Source organism: Mustela putorius, unplaced genomic scaffold, assembly GCF_011764305.1.
Source record: "Mustela putorius furo isolate JIRA1106 unplaced genomic scaffold, ASM1176430v1.1 tig00000382_pilon_pilon_pilon, whole genome shotgun sequence".
NCBI classification, from domain to species: domain Eukaryota; kingdom Metazoa; phylum Chordata; class Mammalia; order Carnivora; family Mustelidae; genus Mustela; species Mustela putorius.
In genome coordinates this window covers 3793945-3820261 of record NW_025421367.1, presented here as the reverse complement: position 1 = coordinate 3820261, position 26317 = coordinate 3793945, and the positions used below count along the sequence as shown (strand labels likewise).

General features: G+C 39.3%; 1 protein-coding gene across 1 annotated transcript in view; it reads right to left on the bottom strand.

Annotated features, from left to right (window-relative positions):
* Positions 1–26317, bottom strand: part of SPARCL1 (SPARC like 1) — a 47605-nt gene that overhangs the window by 9183 nt on the left and 12105 nt on the right. Inside the window, exons 2-8 of the mRNA XM_004756111.3 lie at positions 11072–11136; positions 7855–8028; positions 6468–7466; positions 4883–4955; positions 3995–4113; positions 3369–3489; positions 1286–1422 (exon numbers count right to left, since the gene is read on the bottom strand). Of these exons, the coding sequence (XP_004756168.1) occupies positions 1286–1422; positions 3369–3489; positions 3995–4113; positions 4883–4955; positions 6468–7466; positions 7855–8028; positions 11072–11125 (1677 nt within the window). The 5' untranslated portion in view covers positions 11126–11136. The remainder of the gene's footprint in view (positions 1–1285; positions 1423–3368; positions 3490–3994; positions 4114–4882; positions 4956–6467; positions 7467–7854; positions 8029–11071; positions 11137–26317) is intronic.

The following is a 26317-nucleotide window of genomic DNA, read 5'->3' as shown; positions in this document are numbered from 1 at the left end:
TTCTCCACCAACCTTCCTCCTTGTTATCATGGATGAACTTCCTGTGCTCTGAATATAAGCCCGACCTTTCACAGGTGCTCAGGAGCCTGCCTACCCCTTTTCACCTCTTCAAGAACACTCAATGGCAGCTGGGCACCTTTTCTACCCCTCATTAGTTTTTCCTTCTTTACTGGATTACTGGGGAGGCATACAAACGTCCTTTACCATCTTCCACTGGTAGATGGGACTCATACTCACTTCCATCTGCCTCCCCATTTCACTTTTCACCTTTACAGCAAATGTTGTGAAAATATTGTCTGTATTTGCTGCTTTCACTTCTTTTCTCCTTATTCTCTTTTGAACCCTGCCCACTCAGGCTTTTCTCCTCTCCATTCTGCAAAAACAGCTTCTGTCAAGGTCAACTCTGGGGCCACCACATGCCAAATCAGTGGCCCACTCAGTCCTCATCTTAGAGCCTGTAAACAGCATTTGACACAGTTAATTCACAGCTTCCTTTTTGCTTAACTTTTTCTTCAGAGCATGTTTTATCCCATCTGACTTTTCTTACACATATCTTTGCATATTTATTTACATGTTTATATATGTGCATGTATGTTCATATTTGCAATATGTATATACATACATACATCTACACACACACACACACGCACACACACACTCTTAATTGTTCAGAGTCTCTTTGTCTAGAACGTAAGGTCACAAAGGCAGAGATTTTGTTTGGTTTACTGCTGTATCTCCAGTACATAAATTAATTCCAGATACCTAAGTTGCACTCAATAGCTATTTGATGAAAGAGTTTTCTCTGAGAACTTCTGGAATAAATATTCTAAACTTTAAAAACTTGCTATATTACTGACTTTGCAAGTAATATAGCATAGTAAGGAATTTCTCTTATACCATAAATCTGTATGGCCTAGGAAGGCAGAAAATATGTTTAAATTTAAATACTATGTCTGGCCCTGAACTTAGAAGTGCTAAATTGAGGTTTACTTTGCTCAACCAGGGCTTGCTCTGGGTGTGAGTTATAGAGTCCTTGCTCGGGCCACCACACTTTGAGTAGGAATGGGGTGGTTTGGCTATGTCTCAAGCCTTGTGGCATGAATGGTGACCCCTACTATTCTGTTAGTACGAATGAACTTACCAGGTGTGGGGGGAGACAAAGTGGGCTCTGGCTGATACGCAAAGGGGGGTAGGTCTCTCTTCCCCCACCCACACATCTTTTTTCCTCAGACCCTGTAGGTAGACACTTAGGGATCTGGCCCCTGGATGACTTTGGATAACTTACTTTATTTCTCTGCTTCTCGTTTAGATATCCAGCATGTTCAGGGTTTGCCTCATAGAGCTGCATGAGGATATTCTTGAGCCAGTCTCTCATCCTTAGGGGAAACTGAGTCACTTCAAAGTCTGTACAAATAGGAATGGCTGTTCCAAGAGGAAAGAAAAGGGATTTTTAAAAAAGATTACTTATTTATTTGACAGAGAGAGAGAGTGAGAGAGGGAACACAAGTAGGTAGAGTCAGAGAGGGGGAAGCAGGCTTCCTGCCAAGCAGGGATCCAGTTGCAGGGCTCGATCCCAGGACTCTGGGACCATGACCTGAGCCAAAGGCAGATGCTTAACAACTGAGCTACCCAGGCACCCCAAGAAAAGAGATTTTAACCTTTAGGTTAAAGGTTACTTTAACTCCTATCTTAAGGCAAGTCGTCAAAACAGGAAGTCTAACAACAGCTGGTGGCCGAACGCTCTCTCACTGTCTTACCAGCACAACAGTGTGCTTAACCATGGCGGCCAAGCAGGACTGCCTAGTGCGCTTTATAAACACCCCAGACACGGCTTCCAGTCAAGGAAATTCTGATGTGATTGCTTCAGAGTGGAGCTTGGGCATCAGGATGTTTTAAAAGATCCAAAGAAAATTTTGATACACCGGCAAGGCTGAGAACCACTGTTCTAGAATCAGAAAGTGGGCATGTAGAGGTAGAGGACACAAGAACTCTTCATTAGGAGAAAAAAGACAAAAGTGGAAGTTAGATTATTCTGTGGTAACAAATGATGTTCCATCTCAGTGGCTTAAAAGAACAAAGGGTTTGGTTCTTTTTCTTAGTTTTATTGAGATGTCAGTGAGTTAAGTTCAAGCTTACTGTGTAAGTTCAAGGTGTACAGCTTAATGCCTGACATCCATATTTTGTGCTAGGTCTACTACAATATGTTTAGTTAACTGTTATCATCTCATCCAGTCACAAAAATTTTTACTTTTCCTTGCATGAGAACTTTCAGGATCTACTCTCTGAGCAACTTTCAGATGTACTATTTCGCAGTGTTAACTACCATCACTGTTTTGGACATTCGAGTCCAATACAAGTTGGCAAGAGGGCTCTGCTCATGGCAGTCTCTCTGGGGCTCAGGATCATGAGGACACCACCATCTCCAGACAAGGTTGGGGCACATAGACAACCACACACTAGCTCTTAAATACATCTGCCCAGAACTCACATGGAGGCTTTTGACTGAAATTTCATTGAGCAGCTCATTTGGCCACATTTAACATCCAGAGGGCTGGGAAGTTTAATACTCCTATGCATAAGGAAGGAGAAGAGAACTGGAAATATTAGTGAGCATGGTTAATGTGGAGAATTACTTAGTGATAAGGAGATCCAAACACACTTGAGAGTATCTTGGGGGAAGGAAGACAATTAAGAAAACTTCTGGAAGGATATAATGTTATAAAACTTCTTGGCGGAGACTTAACGTACATTGGAAAGAGGACAAGTAATTTAGCAAAATTCCAATGACTTGTCTTAGTTATTAAGTGGTAACATTATCATAGTGGTTCTGAACCCTGGCTGCACGTTAGAATTGTCTAGGTTACTTTAAAAACAAATGAAAAAACAATGCCAAAGCCCCAACCCCGTCCGACTCTATCAGTCTCTTATAATTAAAGCCTGGGCATTTTTTTTTCTTTTTCTTCTTCTTCTTCTTCTTCTTCTTTTTTTTAGATCTTTTTTAAAAAATTTATTTGACAGACAGAGATTACAAGTAGGCAGAAAGGCAGGCAGTGAAAGAGAAGGAAGTAGGTTCTCCGCCGAGCAGAGAGCCCAATGCGGGGCTCGATCCCAGGACCCTGGGATCATGACCCGAGCTGAAGGTAGAGGCTTTAACTCAGTGAGCCACCCAGGTGCCCCTGGGGATTTTTCTTTTTCTTTTTCTTTTTTGAAGTCTCTCTAGTAGACTTTAGTGAGCATCCTAGGTTCAGAACTACATTAGCCTTTTTCCGTTTGCATGTATGAGTTTGTATATGTATTATTCAGATAGGCAGAGATTCATGCCAATCCTCTCAGAAATGATGGTTGGCAGAATAATGATGGAATCTTACATTTGCAGGCTCCAAAATAATCCAGCTGTAGTTGGTGCCCTTTTTTGGTCCCTTCCAGTTTACATTTAGTAGCAAACAGATGACAGGAGCTAGCATAGGTCTGGTTGTCAGTGCCACAAACCTAGGACAGACAAGCATGAGAAAAAGCTCATGTTTCTGGATGTACACTGGGGAAAGACCTTGCTCCTTAAAGTTTATAGACTGACTGATCAACTGTGCCAACAATGTAGTCAGGTAAGTGAAGTTATTAAGATGATAACTGTCCCATTTGGTAAAAAAAAAAAAAAAAGAAAAAGAAAAGAAAAGAAAAATCAATTAAATTATACCAGGGTGAAGAATTTAGCTTTAGATAAGCTCACTAGAATGCAAGCTGCAGACGTTCCGAGGATACAATGAATTTTAAAATGAGTTCTAAAGATCAATGCCATTATTACCTTTTTAGGGCACTGTAGAAACTCCTTGTTTTTGCTGGTTTTTGTTCCTGTTCAACATTATTTCAAGTATTAGATGATAACCAGGACATCTGCCTTTTTTTTTTTTTTTTTTGCCAAATATTTCAATTGCAAACCACTTTCATTCAAATCGCTATTTGGGACCCTTTAGGAATCCTTTTGTAGAATACTTACCTGATCAAGGAGTTTTGTAGGAGGACAAGTCACTGAATCTTGGCAAACACAGTGGGGTTTTCCCTGTTGGTCAGCCTTACAGATATGTCCTCTTTTACACTGGAAGTTCATGCAAGAATCTAACAGAAAATTTTGGACAAGAAGCATGAGCAAAGCTGAACTGAGTATGCAATCTCAAATTCATCCAGATGATTAGCTCTGTTTGCATTAAGAAGAAAAAATTTGGGAAAATATTAGAAACCATTTTAATGGACACGTTAATGTCAAGATAGGGCCCTCTGGGATTAGAGTGTTTTACACAATAGTTAAGATTTTTTGTGCAGTTTGAATTGGGAATTTAAAAACAACAATAACAACCACAAAACCAACCAAACAAAAATTAAAAAGAACAAACAGCTCTTCTTGGCCTGCCTACAATGGCCAATGTCTGGAGTCTATAATTCAAGGCTGTCCAAGTTGGTCAGAAGTTAAGTAAGTCACGAAATTTTTATCATGTTGAAATTAAAAATGTTTGCGTTTGGGGTATGCAATTGGGAATTAGGTCTGAATTAAATAAGGTGTCTAAATTCACTAATAAGTTATGGATTTGAGATTAAATAAGGTAGAATTCATCCTTCTCAGAAGCAAAAGGATTTTGGAAAAAAGAAGAATCTAGCTTTCATACTAGTATTACAATAAGACTTCCAGTTTGTAAACACATTTGCCCATAGTTATATATCAGATGTGTGCAAGCGAATGTCAACAACTTAGGAGAACATTTCCTTGGGGAGGATTTGGGAGAGGAGATTTCTGTGAAGCAGTGACAAATGAAGGAATGGGGACAGCTTAAGTAACCATTCCATTTTTTCCTTGATACTGCCACAAGCCACCTGCTTAGCCCGTACTCACCCCTACCATGCACCATTCTGTTGTCTTCATACGAACTTTCATCTTCTTTCGGTGAGCTCTCTGCTTTCTTGGCCTTTATAATAACAAGAGCAGAAACTGAAGTCTATTTAGGGGAAAGCCATTATAATTTGTATTCCAACTGCATTCCTTCAGAAAGCTTTTTATACCCAAATCATTTCAGATCTCAAAAAGGTACCAGCTGTAATTGTGAAAATAGCAACACTTTGAGAACAGGAGCCATTAGTGTCTTCAACTGGATTCAGTGCTATATCTCTGGGGATTACTCAATCAAAGTTGGAACTAACATCTGGAGCAAAGTTGGAACCTTCCCATTGGATTTGGGAAAACAGTGGAAATATAGTATTATCGTGTGATTCCATAGTTAAGACACATTTACATCAGTAATCCCTATGAAGCTGTTGATAAAGTTTTCTCATCAGATTTCCTTTTTTTATTTTTTCGAGATTTACTTTTTTATTTTAAAGAGGGAGAGAGTAAGTGTGGGGAGGAGGAGCAGAGGGAGAGGGAGAGAGAAACTCAAGCATGTTCCCTGCTAAGCGTGGAGCCCTACATGGGGCCCAATCTCACAATCTTGAGGTCAGGACCTGAATTGAAACCAAGAGTGGGATGCTTAACCAACGGAGACACCCAGGGGCCCCAGGTTTCTGAGGGGTAATAAAACTCTTACCGTAAAATGGCAGCAGATGTTTCAGAAAGCAAGGTTACTGTTGACTTTGGCCACCAAAAGCTATGTCAAGTCCTACTGGGTGGTTGCTAGTGTTTTGCATGAAAGCTCCGAATGATTAAAACCCAATAACAATATGCTTCTCCCCAACTCCCACGCTGTTGCGGTTTTCTGATGATCATTTTGGTGTGTGTTTGCTTAATAAAGTTATAGCTGAAGTCTTTATTCTTAATCCTTATAGTTAAATCAACAGACATTCCTGGATCTCTTACTATGTTAGAGGCATTTTGCTAGACATTGGTGATTCAACTTGAATATTACATTGCATCTACTCTCAAGACATTGGAGCAATAGTTGTCAGTGTCTCCCAACCCTCAGATCTGTCAGAGTTTGTCATTCTAGTTCACTCCAGCCACTTTCAATTGCCTGTTTCTGCACCTCTGTGCCCAAAATATCATGGCAATCTATCTGGCCTGCTCAAAGGAGAAACCAAAACTGCTGGGGAATTAATACCTCTCCTAGCAATTCTCAGTCTTTTTAAAGCCCTAGCTCCCTCGCTCTCCAGATGGGGTAATTCAGAGGAATGTGCTTTATGTGGCTTTAATTATGTACCTTTGATTAGCTTCCTTTCCTCCCCTGTATCATGTTCCACTCCTCTTTGTTCCCTGAACTTGTCAAACTATACTAAAATCAGGATCTTCTTCTAGGGGAACCCAAACAAAACAGGCACTTTCAGCCTACTGATGGAGATACAGAGGGAAATAAAAAATTTTGATGTATTTTCATAATGTGCTGATAGAGATAGGCATAGGAGACTGTGAGAGCACAGAGAAATGTCATGGCTATGTCTTGTTAAAGCTAACTGCTCTATCGGAAAAGCATTATTATAAAGAGTCTCACCTCTTGGTATTCTCCAGGCTCACTGGCATCTACGTTCCCATTCTCATGTGCTCTCTCTCTTTCTTTTTCTTCTTCATATTTGAGGTTATAGGCAATGGATTGAGATCTTTCAGCCTCTATGAAGGTCTCACTTGGGATGAATTCGTAGTCATCACTTGCATCGTGTCTGGGGTCATCATCAGCATCAGCATTAGCTCCGTGATTTGTGGGCATGATGTTACCAGCTTCGGTAGGCTCCACGGGCAGAGCTTCAGAAACAGACTTCTTATCTATCTCCTCCTGGTTGCTGATAACATCAGGTTTTTCTTCTTGGCTCTGCCATTCAGCATCTTGATTGTGCTTGTTAATTTTTGATGCAGTTTCATCTTCCATTTCTGCATTGGAACTATCCTCTTCTTGTTCTTGGTTACCCTGATCAAATTCATCTTTCTGCATCTTGCTTACTTGAGTTGGCTGACTGGACTCTTCCAAAACATCATCAGATTGGGTACTGTCTTCTTCCTCCTTGCTGTTAGACTGCTCCTTGGGAAGTTCTCTCCCCCTTTCTTGGTTATCATTGTGGGTACCAACTTCTCCAGGTTCTTCTTCCCCTTCCTCTTCTCCATTGGGAATATTTGGATCCTGCTCTTGGTTTCCTTGATCACTTACATCTTGGCTATCTTTGTTGCTCCTATTCAGCTGAGGATGTAAATCATTTATTGGTTGTTCCTGTTCTTTTTCTGTTTTTGTAATGCTTTCTTGTTGGTTAGGATCTATAGTGGAACTAATATTAGGAGCAAGGGAATCAATGTTCTCTGGTACTTTTTTCTTTTGAGGCTCACCCCCATCTTCTTGTAGGTCCAATGTACCTTCAGATGGTATATACTCCAAATTCTCACTTAAGTCACTTTCACTTTCCTCTTCATCCTGTAATCTGAGCTCTGGGCTGTAACTCTGGTCCTGATCTGCTGACTGGTCATAATTTTCCTCCTTTGACTTTAGTTCTGAAGATTTTTCAGCCTTAAAAGAAAAGAAGTTTACTCTTGAAACAAATGATAATGGAATATCTATATTTTATTTATAATTCATAAGTCAACACTTGATATTATTACTTTTTATCATCACATAATATCAAGTAAACTCATATATGATGTTCTACACATTCTATAGTTAAAAGTTTAACCTGAATTCAAATTTTGTGATATGACATGATTATATAGCACCTTGGCCGAAGGTGTAAAACTTACCCTCACAGTTCTTCTGGTGATTGGAAACAGTTGATGTGATCACTGTCTTTTAAAAATTAAACTGAGATGAGTGAGAATGAGATAATATCCTTGACTACGCTTTGAAATTGAGACCTTTGGAAAATTTTAAAATTGTAACAGTGTAACCATGTTACTTTTACCTTGTGGTTTGGATGATCTACAGACCCTGCAATTTCCTTTTCATTTTCTGCATCTTCAACCCTTAACATGGGAATTGCAGTGTTGTTAGGTGTTGTTAGTATTTCAGCCTGTTGGATGGAACTCAAGGAATCAGCAGTTGGTTTGGTATGATCAGACAGGAACCTTGCATTTGTCTGAAAAAATTAGAAATTAGCTCATGTTATTCATGTCTAGATGTTAACATTTGAAATTTCCAGTTACTCTTTTATTGTCATCATTATTAGTAGTAATATGCTTCATACATAATGTCACTTAAAAGATACTCTCGGGGCACCTGGGTGGCTCAGTGGGTTAAGCCTCTGCCTTAGGCTCAGGTCATGATCCCAGGGTCCTGGGATAGAGTCCCGAATTGGGCTCTCTGCTCAGCGGGGAGCCTGTTCCTCCTCTCTATCTCTGCCTGCCTCTCTGCCTACTTGTGATCTCTTTCTATCAAATAAATAAATAAAATATTTAAAAAAAGAGACTCTCTAGAATTTTTAAGAATATAAGCAAATGTCCATATTATAATGTTAAATGAATCACAAACATATTTAAGAAAATGTTATATATGCAGAGACTAGGTGAAAATGGAGCAAAAATTATTTCAATAATAGTCATCTTTGAGTTTTGGAAGTATTTTCTGTGCTTTTCAAACTTTTAAAAAATATAATATTCATACTTTATAATTTTGAGAACTGTTGTTTAGCAGAAAGTCCAAGTGAAATTAAATTAACCAAAGGATATAACACTACATTTCCTTAAGTTAACTTTTAAGTAACTGCTGCTAATTAGCAGAAAAGATATAAACTTTTTATTCAATGTTTATTTTCTTAACACTATCAGCCTTATATCCAACAAGAAATCTTACAATAAAAAACAACTTAATGTGGAACTAATTCAAAGGTTGTGTGAAACAGTACACTTCATTCTAGTCAAGAAGAGTATTATTTCAACTAGAGGGATGGCTCTATTTCTAGCAAGACTAAAGGCGTAGATGAAGAGCGGGCAGTGATACAATGGAGATGTTTAACAATGGATTTAGAAGAGATCTCCCTTCAACTCTTGACTCTGTTATTAAGAATCTGTCACTTGACAAACTGTAAATCCCTACCCTGTCATCTATCAAGGTGAAATAAGCAGAAATATCAAGATAAGTTTACACATATATAAAAGTCTGGAAATTGTAAAAAACTACCCAAGTGAAAAAAATGACTGTTGTTAGCAGTGGTATGATACAGTGCTAACACTGTGAACTGTCTGATACTGTTAAGCAGGCATTCACCACAAATCTTTATCGGAGAGATACTACGGATGCTCAGATGTCAGGCAGACCTAGGTGTAAGTACAGAACTCAGATTCTATTTGCACTGACTTGTCTTTATGATTACATTCTGTTGTACCGATTATATAAGGAAAGACATGGCATACAAGATTCATTTTAGGTGCTGTTTGCTCTCTTGCTTCTTATCACCTTCTCAACTAAAAGGAGTAATGATATTTGAAAAAGTTTCCAAAGAAGCCATTTATAAGAGAGAAAGGAGAAAGAATGGTGGCCAGTCTGGCAGATTGCCAGCAGAGACATCATGGAAGGCAATGGAAGGAGGAGATTTTAGCTTATTAGTGGGGAACCGCGCCCCCTCTCTGCACCCTTCGTCCTCTGCTCTGCCTCCGTAAGCTGGAAGAAATGCACAAAAAGCACGGCAGTTTTTCTTCTTTCAGAAATTTTCTGAAATCAAATTCTATTTTATTATTATTCCCACAGCAATAACAACATAACATCTGGAACTTTGTGTGGAATCTCCTAACCACACAGAATCGACTTACTTCTATAGAATTCAGCCAGGTGAGGAAAATGATACAAGATTTTTAATGGGTAAACCGTATGAGAAGATACTTAGCTTTTTTAGCATCTGACTGGATCTGCACAAGGAACTGTCCTAAAGAAAAAACATCTAAAATATGTCTGCATGTAGATGTGTTATTCAAACATTTGGTTGAGAGACACTTTTGATGTCTGTTTACATAGTGGCAACAGCTGCAAGGGCAAAACACATTTTTAGGAGAAAACAATGGGTCTGTGGGAGCTTCTTTCTGTGCTGAACATAATTTATCCCACCTTTGTAATTTCAGAGGACAATGTATAATTTCAGCTGGAGTAGCTCCAGCTACTTAAGCACAAGCCCTAGCAGTGTGGTCATACACTCTGTTTTCTAAGAACTGCCTGGTCTGGGCGGCACGATGTTTGTCTTTGCTGACACATCTGTCAACCAAATGTTAGCCACCAGCTATCCAAAAACCAAGGACAGAAGCCTAGACAGAGTAGAGAATGAGGAAGAGAAGGGATGAGAGAAATCACTTTGTTTCTTTAGAGGAGACTGATTCCTCCCTTTGGTGAAAAAGAAACAAATGGCACAAATCCTTTGGTTTGATTATAGATTAAGTGGGTCATTTGGAAGACACCTAAATGATCATCCAAGCCATCGTTCTGCTAACAACAGCAACAACAAAAACTTTCAGGTAATTTTAAGGGGGCTGACATGGTCTCAAATGATTCTGCTTTGTGTGTATACAATTTATTGCTGTGTGAATGGTGGGGCTAGTGTATCTGATCATGAAGAAAAAAAAATGTTTTAGTTCTATTTTCAACAACCTTCACACCACCCCCCACCTCCAAGGATGAATTAGGAGCTGATTTATGATTACGATTCCATTTCCTGCCCCTAACCCATCGGTTCCTGTTTTATTTCAGACTCAGAATTGATCAGCCAGTATATATTTGAACTCAAAGAAAATGCTGCTGAAGGGTATGGGTACGCACTCCCAAGACTTCTCATACTAATTTCTTGGGCTTCTCATGCTAAGTGATGAATTTTCATAAGACAATTTATTTCTTCCCGTTCTCGTTGGCATTTATGCCCTGGCATATCCCCTTTCTAAAAACTGATAATCGACATTTTCAGCTTTTGATTTATTTTATCTTATGGAATCTGGTAGTTCTGAAAGAAATATTCTTTTAGAAAGTATTTTATCTCAATTTTTCTAGTTGTTTGTTCCCTGCTTGGGAAAAAAATAACATTAAAATTAAAAAGAGAATTTCAAACCACTATATGCACACATTTTCTTTTTAACTGGAGGATGTCAGGAAGAATGAAATGTCAGGAAGAAGAGATGTAACAGCAGAAAAAAAAGGACATTTACCGGGATTGCAGCTGCAGCTCCCAAAATGTATAGGAAAAAAGGCACAGTCTTCATGTTTTCTAGGCCTGTGAACCAAGAAGATAATTAGCAGTGGTGGGTAAAATTTCCTTGTGAAAGATTAAAAGATAATCTCAGCAAATATTGAGCTTGATATTGATCCTTACATTTAAAAGTGATTATTGTCTTTGTGTACACTAACATATCTGGAAACATGGATTAATGAGTTTTTACCCAATTGTGTCTCTGGGAGAATGACTCCTTGATTTTCCGGCCCAGCTGTGTTTGGCAGAACTTACCTCTCTTTATGCTTGTGTTTCCTTGAATAGAGGCGCTATGCAGATTTGGGTCTTAAGATTTGTGAGTGTTCACAAAGATAAAAGTGACAAGGTGAAATAGTATAGTATGTCAGGTTGGGATAAAGCAACCCGCCTCTTTGGTGGTGAAGAAACACATACATTCAATGCAGAGTTTTAGGAATGAGACATTGTGCTGCCTAAAGCAGTCATCAGTGTTCAGCTCATTCAGAGATCTCACACAGGCAGTCTGTGTGGGTGGGGGGGGGGGCGCTGCAGATGGGTTTGGTTTGGTAGGCACTGCGTAGTTTAAAACAGCATTTTAAAGTCCAAAGTGTTCATGTAAAAACCCAGATCTGAACAACAACAACAACAAAAAAAACAAAACAAAAACTCCACCCTCCCCCACCCCCCTGCAACTCCCCCCCAGATCTGCAGTTTCTCCTGAACCACTGGGCCTCTTAGCAACCACTGGTCTTCCTGGCAACAGCCAGCTGGATCTGAGCAGAGGCTCTGCTCCAAAAGAAGAGCTGGCATTTGCCCCTGGTCTGTTTCAGTTGTTATTTGCTTTGAATTGGAGTTTGGTTTGTTCTAAATGAACTTTTTCAGCTGAGAGATGAGACAAGAGAAGCTCAAAGAGGCGAAGTAAATTGGCCTCCTGGGGAATTCTCTTAAAAGGAGTGGGTGATATACATTTCCCTGTGGAGTATTTCTAAACCTGGCAATCCAAATCCATCTGGGATTAGGAACAGAGTTTCTAGTCTTTAAAAGATATTCTCTGGGTCTCCTAGAAATAGTAGGTGACTCTTTTAAATTATTTTTGCAATCTTTTATACATAAATGTATCCATAGAGCTTTAAATAATATTTTGAGGTTTATTAAGAATGTAAACAGTTTCTTCTGCTGGTTACCTCAATATTTCAAAACAGATGCTTAAATACACATTTAAAATAAATACATATTTAAAAACATATTAATGTTAAAAATTATTCTATTGATTTAATACTATAATAGCTATCGCTTAACACACATACCATATGCATGCACACAATGCACAAACATACTCTTCTCCTTCCCCATTTCTTTTCCTAAACTAATGACATCACAATTCTTACTTAAATCACTATATAACATTTACGAATAATGTGTATATTCCTCACAGCTGAGCCAAGTAGTAATTTCCTGTGTTGAACCACACTTACATTTATTTTTTGAACAATATTTTGTTTTGTCTGGCCCTAGAAATTGCCTTCTCTTTTTTTTTCTTTTTAAAATTTTATTTATTTATTTGACAGAGAGAGATCACAAGTAGGCAGAGAGGCAGACAGAGTGAGAGGGAGAAACAGGTTCCCGGCGGAGCGAAGAGCCTGATTTGGGGCTCGATCCTAGGACCCTGAGATCATGATCTGAGCGGAACGCAGAGTCTTAACCCACTGAGCCACCCAGGTGCCCTGAAATTACCTCCTCTTTTAATATACTTTCCCATGTATACTTATTCTTCCCCAATTTTCCAACAACATTTAAAAACTCCTTTTAATATGGCAACAATGACAACACTAGAACAACAAGAACAAACCCCTAAGAGAATCCCCAAGGCTTATTTTCCCCTTGGAGTTGTGTCTCCCAGGTGTTGGTTGTCTTGCTCCACATGACTGACGCACCCCAGGCAGCCGGCCTGCTTTCCTCCTGGCGGGCTAGTCACCACCTCCCTGGGAATCCCCTTTCTTTTGCTCTTTTCCTGGGTTTCAGTTCTTGCTTCCAGAGTCCCATATGTTTTTTCTTTTTTTGGTGTTTTCCTTCATTTCATGGAGCATATCCTCCAGAAGCTTCCAAAACTAACAATATATACGGGACAGAAGTTTTGAGACTTTGCACATTAAGAAAACATGAGTATTTTATCCTTCACTTGATACAGAATTTTAGATCAGAACATTGCTTTTCTCAGAATTTTAAAACATATTCCATTTTCTTTTAGTTTCCAGTATTGCTAGTGTAAGGACCTATTTAGCCAGAGCGACTCCATCTTGGTTAAAAGCCATTTTGTTGTTTGTGCAGTAAAACTTAAACTGACCCTGCCCCCCTCCCCCGAGAGAAACTTACTTAGAAGCAAGTCTGGGAAACCAGTAAAATATGGTCAGCTAGTTCCTATAATAGAGCCCAGAATACAAGGACGAGTCGGGCCATGTGGAGACATCCAATCAGTAAGAAACACACACACACTTTTTCCTTAACCACCAAAGAATGTAAACCCTGTCGTTTGGGCACCAACCTTGAGCACCAATTCTGACCAGAGTAATAGGTTAGGTCAAACAGCTACTATAGGGTAAATTGTAATTCAATTGGCCACCTGCGTGTGACCTAACATGACTACAATCTTATTGGCCACCTATGTGTGGCCAGACTTTTGCTCTATAAAAGGTAATCTGTAAGATGGGGAAGGGGTCGCCCTCTTCGGAAGTCAGTCAGTCAATACTTGAGCCTGTAAGCTGGGGGTGGTCCCTCTCTTCAGAGACAGCCCTGGCCGGTCAGTCTGACTTCTAATGCTTAGCATAGAATAGAGCTTTGCCTAACTTTCACCTTGTCTCAGTCTCGTTAGGTTTAATAATGTACCTAACACTAGTAAGAATACCAATGTTGTTTTTTCCCCAGTTTTTTAAAAATAAGAATTTTTTTTCTTTCTTTATGTAAGCTTTTAAGTTTTTTTCCCCAAGCTTCAATATTTGTTCTTAGTATCCTAAGATATTACAATCTCTGCTTTAGTTTGGATCCTTTAAAAAACAAAACAAAACAAAAAACTATTTTTTTTTAAAGATTTCATTTATTTATTTGACAGACTGAGATCACAAGTAGGCAGAGACGCAGGCAGGGCTGGGACGGGGCTTGATCCCAGGACCGCAAGATCATGACCTGAGCCAAAGGCAGAGGTTTAACCCACTGAGCCACCCAGGCACCCCCTATTTTTTACTTTTGTAATCTCCACACCTAATGCAGGGCTCAAACTCACCATCTGAGATCAAAAGTTGCATACTAAGTCAGCCAGACACTCCAGTTTGGATCCTTTTTAATTTACTTTAGGCTCTCATTAGGCCTGTTTCATTTGGAAATTCATATATTTCAGTTCTGAAAAATTTAAAATTCATATATTTCAGTTCTGAGAAATTTTATTTATTTATTTGACAGAGGGAGAGATCACAAGTAGGCAGAGAGGCAGGCAGAGAGAGAGGGGGAAGCAGGCTTCCCGCTTAGCAGAGAGCCCCATGTGGGGCTCGATCCCAGGACCCTGAGATCATGACCTGAGCCGAAAGCAGAGGCTTTAACCCACTGAGCCACCCAAGTGCCCCCTGAGAAATTTTCACATGTTAATTCTTTGATAATTTTTATTACTCTATTTGTGTGTGTGTGTGTGTGTGTGTATTTTCTTTCTGGAATTCATAATAGTTAAATGTCAGAATTTTGGGGTTGGTTCTCTAATTTACTTACAATTTTTGCTCCTTTTTCCCATCTTGTTTATATTATTCTGGGAAAGTTCCTCAATTTTATCTTTTCTCTTTACTACTAATTTTTTAAATGTTTTTCTCACACACTTTAAATTTATTTCCTGATGTTCCCCTTTTTAGATGTTATCATCTTTTTTCTTTAGTGTGATATATACTCTTGTTTTTGAAGATATTAATTCAATATTTAAAAAATTTTCTCTGAACCCTGTATTTTCTGTTTCCATATTATCCCTGTTTTTCTGGTTTACTTTGGTCTTTGATTTTTATGTCGAAAGCTTTTCTCGAATGTGCAATGTCTTGGTTGTATGGTAATATTTAGTAGCAAGTCACTAAAAAGCCAATTCGACATTTCACAGGCAGGGCTTGTCATTTTGGAGAGCTACCATGGAGGGTCTCAGACAGTAACCTAACACTTTTGATGCGATGCCCTTGATGTCATTGTTAGTTTTTTTTTTTCTTGGGGAGTTCCCCCCACCCCCTCAGGGAAGATCTTCATACTTCCTACCCCATAGGGTGGGGTAAAAGCCTGGTTGCTCCTTGCGGTGGGATGAAGGAGTGAAGGGACTGGAAATCTCTCAGGGCATACACAGACTCTCACTTAGTTCCCAGATTTCTGTGTGGCATCACATCCCACCCTCCATGGTGCCTCTCTAAAGCCCAGGGCCAGAGAATAACCTTCTCTTTCCTGTTTAGGGTGAAATGGAGAGTCCTCTGTCAATTACCAGCATGAGCAAGAACTGGCATCAGTTTATCTGAGAGGCTTTCAACCAATTCCCCTGATTTCAGCTTCTACCCTTGCCTCAACTTCCAAATGACCTGGTACCTCCAATTTTGAAACTTTTTTGAGTTCTGCAGTGGGAACTGGCTTCTTGGTTTATGGCACCCTTCTCTGAACATCCTTAGATTTAAGCTTTCCCTGTTCTTCCAATTGCTTGCTACATTCCAAAAATTTGCCGATATCTTTTATCATGTCACCCTCTCTTTTTTTCTTTGTCATTGTGAGTTTATATTATTATTTTTCCTTTCCTATCATTATACTGGGATTTTAGCAAAGTGCCAATATATGCATATGTTTCATCTGTACTATCTAATGAATAGATGATTTCTATATCTTCATCTGATTTATATCTGTGTTACTACCACTGCTGCTGCTGCTGCTACTACTATTTCTAGGACAATAGGAATTACTAAGGTCTTTGGTTCTAACTTCATTAGCAAGTAAAATTTTTATTAAAGAAAAGAGGCCTACAGGTGGTAGGACAAACTTCCTTAACATGTTAGAAAAAATAAGAACACACTTTTTACCTATCCTATTATTCCAACCAGGGAATAGTGTGTTGGAAGAATGGAGATTAAAGATTGAGTGTGGGGGAAAACATAAATCACTTGTAACCTTATATCACCTCAAATAAATTAATCTGTTCCATTTTTAATGAGAATAACATGTATGTATTCAGCTTGGAGACTTTAATTTAATTCCTCTAAAGGACCCCTCTGAAAATGACTGTCCATAACTTCAGGAATTCAGAGTACTAACAGAGGAATGTGTGTTCTGTTTATATCCTTAAATAAACATTATTTAGAACTAGTAATGATGTATAATAAATACTGGAAGTTTATATTATCAAAGTGCTCTGGGTTTACCAAACAGATCTACAAATGGGAGAGTATCTTCTTCAACCTTTGCAATAACCTCATGATGTGGGAGATGACGAACGGGGCTAGAAAGGCTATGACAGGACATGCTGGAGGCCAGAGAGCTGTTAAGAGAGAAAACTGGAACCCAGCTTTCCTGGCTCCTGTGCTGGTGCTTTCCCAGCTCCTTTGCAAATCAAGATCTCCATTTACCTCTTATACAAAGATGCATGGAAGGAGGAAAAAAAAAAAAACCCTAAGCCAGTATGGGAACAAGTTGAGAATTCACTTTAAACTTTTAAATAAAGAGCTCCGATATCGTAAGGTTCAACATTTTGCATACACAGCAAATATATTTTTCTATGTTGAGGAAAAAGTCTAATCATAGAATGTTGGTTGGGTTATTTGATATCAAAAATCCCTTTCAATAATGCTTTTTATTGTCTAAACAAGGCAAAACATAGAAATTCAATTTCCTTTGGATGAAGTACATGTTTAAATGAAAATATGCAGCAACACCCCACACCCCAGATTCTAACACTTCAGGGATATTGAAAAAATACCTTGGAATGAAAAAAGCATGTAACTGTCAGGAGAACTGAATTCTAGTTCCAACACTGTCCTTCACTGGCCAAGAGACTTTGGGTAACCCACTTACCCTTTCCTAGATACAGTTTTCTTAAGTGATGAATAATGAAGCAGGTGACCTTGATGATCCTTCAGCTCTGATATTTAAAACGAGACAATTCTATGACTCTCATGAACCATAAACTGCTGTTATCTCTTTTCCTTAAACTACTAATACCACTGAAAATATATTGTATGATTTTATAGTATCAAAATAAAACATTTTATATTGTGGTATTTAATGCTTCAAGCACATAAGTGGTATCTATTTCCCATTTTTATTATTGATGGTAATTTAAAATATTTTATGCTCTTAGTGAATGCTAATGTGAAAAGTCATTGAAAAATGCAGTTTCCTTCCCCTATATTCAAAATTTAACATTCATTCATTCATTTAGCCAGTATTTATTAGATTTATGGAACTACAGTCATTTATAATTTAGATCAGCATATTACTATTTCTACTAGCAGTAGGAAATGGTAAAAATACAAAATAGTATAATTTAATGCCGGCTTTATCTTGGCACTATGAACATTTCTGGGTGGGTGATTCTTTGTAGTTATGTAGAATGTTTAGCATTCTTCTGCGTGTAGGATGTTTAGCAGCAACTGTGAGACTTCTACCCATTAGATTTCATAGCAAGTCCCTCATCCCCCACCAGTTATGACACCAAAAATGTCTCCAGATATTGCCAGATATCCCCTGGAGGATAAAATTGCCCTTATGGAAAACTACCAGTTTAGTACAAGGAGAATGGTGCTTTGGGGTTAGAAAGATGTGTATTTGAATTTGGTCCCGCAGCTGCCGTCTATGTCATCTTTAGCAAATTATTTAACCCTCTGAGCCTCAGAGTCCCTATCTAGAGTGGGGATAACATGTGTGGTGGTTAATTTTAGGTGACAGGTCTAGGGATAAGCACAGAGTTCGGGGCTAAAGATAGTTTTGACTGCTATTAGCATGAGAAGCTATATAGTGAGTAGGGCAGAGAGCAGGAGCTACAACCCTGGTGAATGAAGACCATTTAGTGCCATTAGAGGATCAGAAAAGCTAAAGATACAAAGGATCAGAGAAAAGAGTCACGTAAGAAAGTGTTACATGTTACAGAAAGGTCAGAGTAAACGAGGCCAGTGAATTACCCACTGCCTTTGGAAGTACAGAGGTTATTGGAGAATTGAAGGAGAGTAGATTGGATGAAATGGTGTTGGTGTGGGCCCATCTGCAGTGACTGGGGAGTAGAGGAAGGAATGAAGACAGCGAGAGTCGACCGCTCACTTAAGGTAGTTGACTATGAGAGGAATGGAAGGTGGTAGCTAAACGGGAATGTGTGGTCACTGGAAATTTTTATTTGTATTAAAATGTGGTCATTAAAGTATCTTCTGTGCTGAAGGGAAAGCGTAACTAATGAATGAGAAGATAAAGAGGGAGGAGATGTGATAAACAATGATAACCCTAGTGAACTACAACTTTTGGGCCTTATTCCCTGTGACTTTGGCCTTGGTCTTATGACTTGTTTTGGCTAATGGGACAATATCAGGCATGATGCCAGCAGAAGCTTAGTAGGCACTTACATACTGGGATTTGTCTTCCTATGAAAGCCATTCACCATGTTGTAAGAAAATTTGGACTAGAGACTAGCTGGGACCTCTGAATCAGGTGTGATTTTGTCACAGTCACTGATTTCTTTATCTACAAAACAGAAAAAAATATAGTACCTCTCCTATTTATCTTCTAGGGTTGTTTTGAGACTCAAATGTGATCATATAGTCATTTGGTGATTTCACCTGTACAAATGAAATGAAGGATATTATTTTTTGAAACATTCATAAAGCAAAAATGGCTTAATAAGTCCAATCAGTGGCCACATAGAAGTCTGGGAAATGAAAGACGATCTTGGATGGTTCAGCTTCAGTTGAGCTCCCAGCTTGTTGGAGCCACGTGAATGACTTTAGACAAAAATCACCAGAAGAATTACCCAGGTGAGTCCTGTTCAAATTGCAGAATCTAGTGCAAATAAGGGGATTGGTTTTAAGCCATTTAATTTTGGGGTGGATTGTTATGCATCACTGTTATGCAACTACCCCAAATTTGGGGTAGATTTCAGTTATGCATAGATAACTGAAATAGGCGGAAAACAGAGAAGTTGCCTGAGTCATTGTGAAGGCAACATTGCATGCACAGTGTTTAAAGACAAAGGCTCTTGTTCAGGGCTCTACTACTTAATTTGCACAATCTTGGATAAAATATTTAACTTTTTGATGCTCATTGTTTATCTGTATAATGATGATGAAGATGAAGGAAGATGATAGAATTTGTTAAATATTTGCTGGTCTATTATTGAAGCACAGGTGTTAGGTTTAACTCTGAAGAGAAGAGGAATTCTTTGTTCTTTCAGACAAAAGGAAAGAAAGCTTAACAATAAGGATATGTTGAGGCAAGGCCCCAGGAATTCATTAAGTTGCACTTAGCTATACCTCTTTTTACATTTATATAACATTTCACAGTTATAAAAAACTTTCTTGTATATGGTCTCATTTGATCCAATAAGGAAAGGAGGTAGACAACATTTGACTATAAAGAGATGGAAGCCTGAAGAATCTAAATTACTTGGCTAAATGCGCAAGTCTAAGAAGTGAGCAAGGATTAGAATGCAGTACTTTGGACTCAGAATCCAACATTCTCCCATGGTTTCAGAACAAATCAGAGATTCTGGCTTTGTCAAGTCTAGCTGTCTGTCTGGCTCTGTCAAGTACTAAATATTACTCTGAGCAAATTACTTCGTCTCTCCAAACTTCATGTACAGAATGCAAATAACAATTCCTTGCATTGTCAGAGGGAGCCGCTGAGGTGGAGAAGCTCTTTGCGAACTCTGAAGTAACATATACATGTGACTGATTGTTATTTCCATCATTCTGCCTGATGCATCTCATCAATATTACCGTCGTAGTCATTTATGTCTTGTATTAGTTGTGTTATAAAGAAAATGAATCTTTAATGTTCCTTTCCTTTTTCCCCTCCATCCTACCAGGTCTTCTTCTCCTTGGTGATCTCAAGCTTCCTGGGTGTCTTGGTTTTGGAACATTTCTACTTTCAGTTCACTCTTTAAAAATAAACTCAAATAGACATGTCCTCTCTTCCACACAATTAAATTCTAGTTTTCTACATGCATCTAATCCATACTTAGGAGATAAGGATATTCCTGAATTAATGTCTTTCTGGTCTCAGGTAAGAGGTATTTTCTCATTGTTCTTAGCCCAAAGGAGCTACTACAATGCTGAGAATCTTGGCATAGCTGTGGGAAGACGTACTAAGACATGAAATAAGTACAGGGTTTGTCACATGACCTACGGTGACTAGTCGTGCAGGCTTTTGGAGAGTCAACCCAATATTTCTTATATGGTCCCTGATTATTTACTGTGTCTAGAATGGAACTATTTTTTAGTTCCATTTTTTAGTTCTCATGTTTATTTTCATCCTGAAATAAAAGAAAATTTAAAGACAGAATATGACTGTGTCATTTAGAATGACCCAAGTGGGAAACCACCTCAAAGTTTCACTTATAAAGCAGATGACTGTGTTATACTTTTAAAGACTAGACTTTGTGGAACAATCTAGTGTTCAGAATGTAGAAGGCCTTGAGTTCTTGTGCTTGTGTTCCATTTTGTCCTTCAGACCAGTCACTGGACATTTTTCCTTACTGAGCTAATTGTATTTGCCACACACTGATCAAAATAATTTCACAGCCTTTGGCTTATTTTAAGAACTGAACAAATGTGCTGATTTGTATAAAGAAGACAGAGCAGAGAACTTTCCTGGGAAATGAGAGATATTTTGAAAACTGTCATACTGAAGATGACAGGGAGGCTTAATTAGCTGATGCTTGCAAAGTACTTTGAAAATGAAACCATGATGTCCTTGCTAAGCATGACGAATACCATTTAATCTTGGATCAGTAAAAAGTCATATATTTTGAGACATTCAGATTTGGTGTGTGTGCTCTACGAAATGCAAATTGTTTTTTGTAAAAAGAACAAATACAACTCTCGGTGAAAAATGCAGAAATAAGACAAATTTTTGAATACAAAGTTATTAGTCTAGGGACTTCAATATGGAGAGTTGATGTGAAATTAGATAATGTTATTTTGCCCAAATTTGTGTGTCTATTTAGAGGCATCGGCATAGCTGAGAGAACACTTGGTACTGAGTTAGAAGATCTGAGTTCCAGAACTGAGCTGCCTTTGCCAGCCAAGAGACTTTTTGTCAAGTCACTGATTTATCTACAAAACAGAAAAAAATATAGTACCTCTCCTATTTATCTTCTAGGGTTGTTTTGAGACTCAAATGTGATCATATAGTCATTTGGTGATTTCACCTGTACAAATGAAATGAAGGATATCATTTCTTTGAAACATTCATAAAGCAAAAATGGCTTAATAAGTCCAATCAATACTTTGCAGAGACTTTAATTCATCCCTTTTGAGTTCTTTCCTTTGCACCACTCTTTCTTTTTGTGAGCCTAGAGAGGTTAGGGATGAGAGATGATGGAGAACTTTGAGGAGAATCTTTTCCTTCTGTTAGAAACAGAGTGTCTCATTATCAAACTTTCATGAGAACCTCATCTGGAATTTTAAAAGATGACAGCTAGACTGAATTTTATAGGCGTGGCCTTTCGGGGGAAACCTAGGATTTGAAATTTCAAATGCCTGAAATTCTTCTACTGGACAGCCCATGTTGCATCAAAACAAACATCTAGATGAAACATTTGGTATGACAGAAACAGGTCTCCCTTTTAAGAACCAAACATCCACGAATGTCAACTCTATTCTAACTTGCATAGGTAGCTGTCTTGAGACAACTTCTAACATTTCTTATTTCACACACATAAACATTACAGGACGGTAAAGATAGCGGTCAGTTGTCTGCTGTCCCTCCTATTGAGAGGTCTAATTCTCTGCCACTTGAATCGGATTGGCTTTAGTTACTTCACCAAAGGACTGAGGTAGCAGTGATGTTCTAGGACTCTGGAGTTTAGCTCATAAGAAGCTTTGGAATTTTGACTTATTAACCTAAGTATAGCTTTATTGAAAATGTAGGTTTTTATCATTAACTGTTATACATAATAGGTAATATAATGTCCTGTATTTTTTGAGATTTTACTATATGCCAGCTACTATGCTAAGCACTTCACCTGTGAGCCGTCTGTTATTCCTGTCACTTCACCTCCACTTCATAAAGAGTACCCATCCAGTGAGAGCTTCTGGAGTTCTGTGCCACTGTGCCCAGTCGTGAATGACAAACATGCAAGATTTCAAAAGGAATTGTTTCTCAGGGACATTTTCAAAGATTTCTCTCTCTCTCTCTCCAGCTTGGAAGAAATTAGTACATTCTTCCTCTTCTACAACAAATAATTAAAGGATTACTTTAATTATATTTAGAGGATCCCACAGGCTTATCTTGGGCAAGACTGTGCGACAGCTATGTTTCCGCACCTCTTCATCATTCCTCCCGGAGCTCCTCATCTGATCGTACCACTTGCCACTCACTAATCTCACTGGGTCTCATTTCACAACTATACATGATGGACCCATGAAGGCAGTGCTCTGTTCTTGCCCTCAGGCATTTGCCAGCCTTTCTGAAAGTTTCTACCATGGCCTATGTTAAAAATGATTCCAGGGGCGCCTGGGTGGCTCAGTGGGTTAAAGCCTCTGCCTTTGGCTCAGGTCATGATCCCAGAATCCTGGGATCAAGCCCTGCATCGGGCTCTCTGATCAGCGGGGAGCCTGCTTCTCCCTCTCCCTCTGCCTGCCTCTCTGCCTACATGTGATCTCTCTGTCAAATAAATAAAATCTTAAAAAAAAAAAAATTCCAATGAGCTAAGAGAGCATGAAGGCCTAAGCAAACATGGTATCTTTATTTATTTATTTATTTTTAAAAAACAGATTTTATTTTTAGGTTACCCCCGCACTCAGTGTGGGGCTCTAACTCACAACACTGAGATCAAGAGTCACATGCTCCATTGCGTGAGCTAGCCAGGCACCCTGCAAACATGGTGTCTTAAAACCAGTTACAGGTTTTCACTGACATATAGACAAGGTCAATTCTTCTGACTTTTGCAAAATTCGGGCTGTGATACCACCGGCTCCTATCATATTACATAGATGATTCTGTTACTGAAGTTGAATCAAGCATAGTAAAAATGCTTTGCTTTGGGAGCTATTTGAGAGTGGTGTACTGTGAAAAATTATTTTGGCCATATTTATTTTTATTTGCTGAATCATATCACGATATCTGGCCTCTTACTTCCTTGTTTCTTTGTACATGCAGGGTTTTCTCATATTTACATTTATTTTTTCCTCCCCCCATTTTTCACATATACTTAAGCTTAAGCTTTAAAGTTCCCCACTTGAATGTGCTCCTTACAAAGCCTTGTACCTAATTTTGATTTTCCTATTTTAAAAAAGAAGACCTGGGACGCCTGGGTGGCTTAGTTGGTTGGACGATTGCCTTCGGCTCAGGTCATGATCCCGGTGTCCTGGGATCGAGTCCCGCATCAGGCTCCCAGCTCCATGGGGAGTCTGCTTCACTCTCTGACCTTCTCCTCGCTCATGCTCTCTCTGTCTCTCTCTCAAATAAATAAAATCTTAAAAAAAAAAGAAGACCCAATACATACAGTAAACTTCTGGTTCACAAATTCTGAATCTACTCCTGAGTATGGCACCCCTGAAGGCCTGTGGCAGGACTTAATAATACCTGAATGATTTGCTCCATGTTGTTACTGGCATGACAATTCACCTTCGAAGCCTAGCCCATGATATGATCAGATATATTACTCCTATTCTTTCTTTGCCTTTAGCTCTTTTCTCTACAACCCACCCCCAAACTCCAGCCCCATTTATTTCATTCCCTACTTTCCTGGAATTTCTTTCCCCTGAATGTCAGGTTCTTAGCTTTCTGCTCTATTCTTATTTGACTTTCCCTTATTAGTTAAACTCAACAAGGACAATAGAAAACCTCTTTGGATTCAATGGAAATTGTCTCTCTTTTGTTAACAGAGTAAATTGGTTGTTAAGCTCTGCTAGCTGGGAGAGGAATTTCAAGTGCTTTCAGCTCTGTGAATGCACCAAGAACTATTCACTGGGGTAGTTCTCCTCCAGGATTAAGAAAAACAGCAAATCATACCTAAGAACAGTTCCAAGTAGCCTCATTCTCATGGTGTTGGGATCTGCTGGGGAACAATGGTGGACTTTGATGTGTTTGTGAGAACCAGTAATGAAGGGACTCACTCCAAGCAGAAGTCCCTCCAGGATTCAGCACATGGTTGAAGTCTCTCATGTGCCTTGGTGAGGGCCAACACATTAAACAGGGAGAACAATGGCTTTTCCCAATGGTGTACCGCTACACACTGCCTTCTCTGAAAGAAGCAGATACAACAGCCTTAATGAATCTTATGGCTGAGGTTTGAGAAGTTCTTTGAAAATAGGATGAAAAGCCTGGGCATATTCATGCCTTCCAAAGGGAAGCTCCAGAAGATTCATTCTAGCAAGGAGAGGACACAGCTGGTCTACAGCTGTTAATTCTACCTCTCCCATACCGGGAAAAGATTTTCCCTCGACTGAGTATCTAGAAACCTTCCATCTGCTCCTCCAGATCCACTCTACATTCACTCTCCAAGCCTTCTCCAACCTGAGCTTTCCCAGAGCCTGTGTGAATTACATCTTCAGGTTCTCTTGCCTGATGGTTTCTGTTGGGTTCAGCAGGTGGGGTGCACTGCAGGAGAAATGTGAGGGAAGGAGGAGTGCATTTTCTCTGCTCCCTCTCGTGACTATGTCCCTCTCTTGAAGGTCACAGCTCCCCTCAATGACCCTCTCTATGCAGCATTTTCTGTCTGAGTTTAGAAAATGCTCCCTCCCCTGGTATGCACAAACTTAGTTCTTATTTGCCTGTTCTCAGAACCCCTGTGGCTTCTCTATACCCTGCTCACACTGATGAGGGAACAGAAGGCCCATTGAGGACAAAGCAAAAGCTGACACCCTCCAACCTTCCCCCATCCTCACTCCTGGGTGGGACATCTGGGACATTCTTTTTTTTTTTTTTTTTTAAGATTTTATTTATTTATTTGACAGACAGAGATCACAAGTAGGCAGAGAGGCAGGCTGAAAGAGAGAGAGGAAGAAGCAGGCTCCCTGCCGAGCAGAGAGCCTGATGTGGGACTCGATTCCAGGACCCTGGGATCATGACCTGAGCTGAAGGCAGCGGCTTAACCCACTGAGCCACCCAGGCGCCCACATCTGGGACATTCTTTAGGAATCTCGCCACCCATCATAATGTTAATACCTTGCTAGAGGGCAAAATGACCTTGGCAATGGCAAGGCCTCTGGTATCCGGTATCTTGTAGGTCTTCTTTAGCATATGAAAGTTCTGTTGAAATATCCCTTTTCCTTACATCCCCCAGCCCCATGATACAAACTTGCCACCCCTCATAACCCCGGGGCAGCAGCTCTTCCTGCCCACGGATCCTGTCCCTGAGCTTTAATAAACCACCATTTTGCACCAAAGATGTCTCAAGAATTCTTTCTTGGTCATCGGCTCTAGACCTCACCCCACCGAACTTCACGTATATTCTAGAACTTCATCAACACCTGATAAATAGTCCCTTAATACATTCTCTCAAATCCCCAAATTCAGTTTTTCTGCCTGGATCTATCATGTCCTTGCTGGAACCTTGACCAAACAACACTTGATTCAAAATTTAGGATTCACAGGTTTGAATATTTTCAGATCCTCTGCCCATGAAGCTGCCTCCTGCTTCCCCGTGCTGCCCTGTTTCAAGTCTGTCTAGTAGTTGCTGTGCGGACCCACTTGGAACCCTTGAGCTGGTATGAAGATTATTTTAAGCTGAGGGCATTTGAGATTCAACAGATGCAGAAAGAAGCCTTCTTGGAACTTCCTTTATCTGAATAAAAGCAGAACCTTCCGAGAAATGAGAAATGCCATAAATTCCCTCTTCAGGGTAGCTTCTACTCCTGGGAGAGAGACCAAGAGTAAACCTACCATAAATTCCTCTCCAGGAGAGTTTTATGGTTCTGAAGAAGAAAAACCACTTACATAATAAAACATTTTCACAAACTCTCTTATCTCCAGTTTGTTCTACAAACCCATTTGTCTTTCCTAAAGAATCTTTTGTCCTTTCATAGAA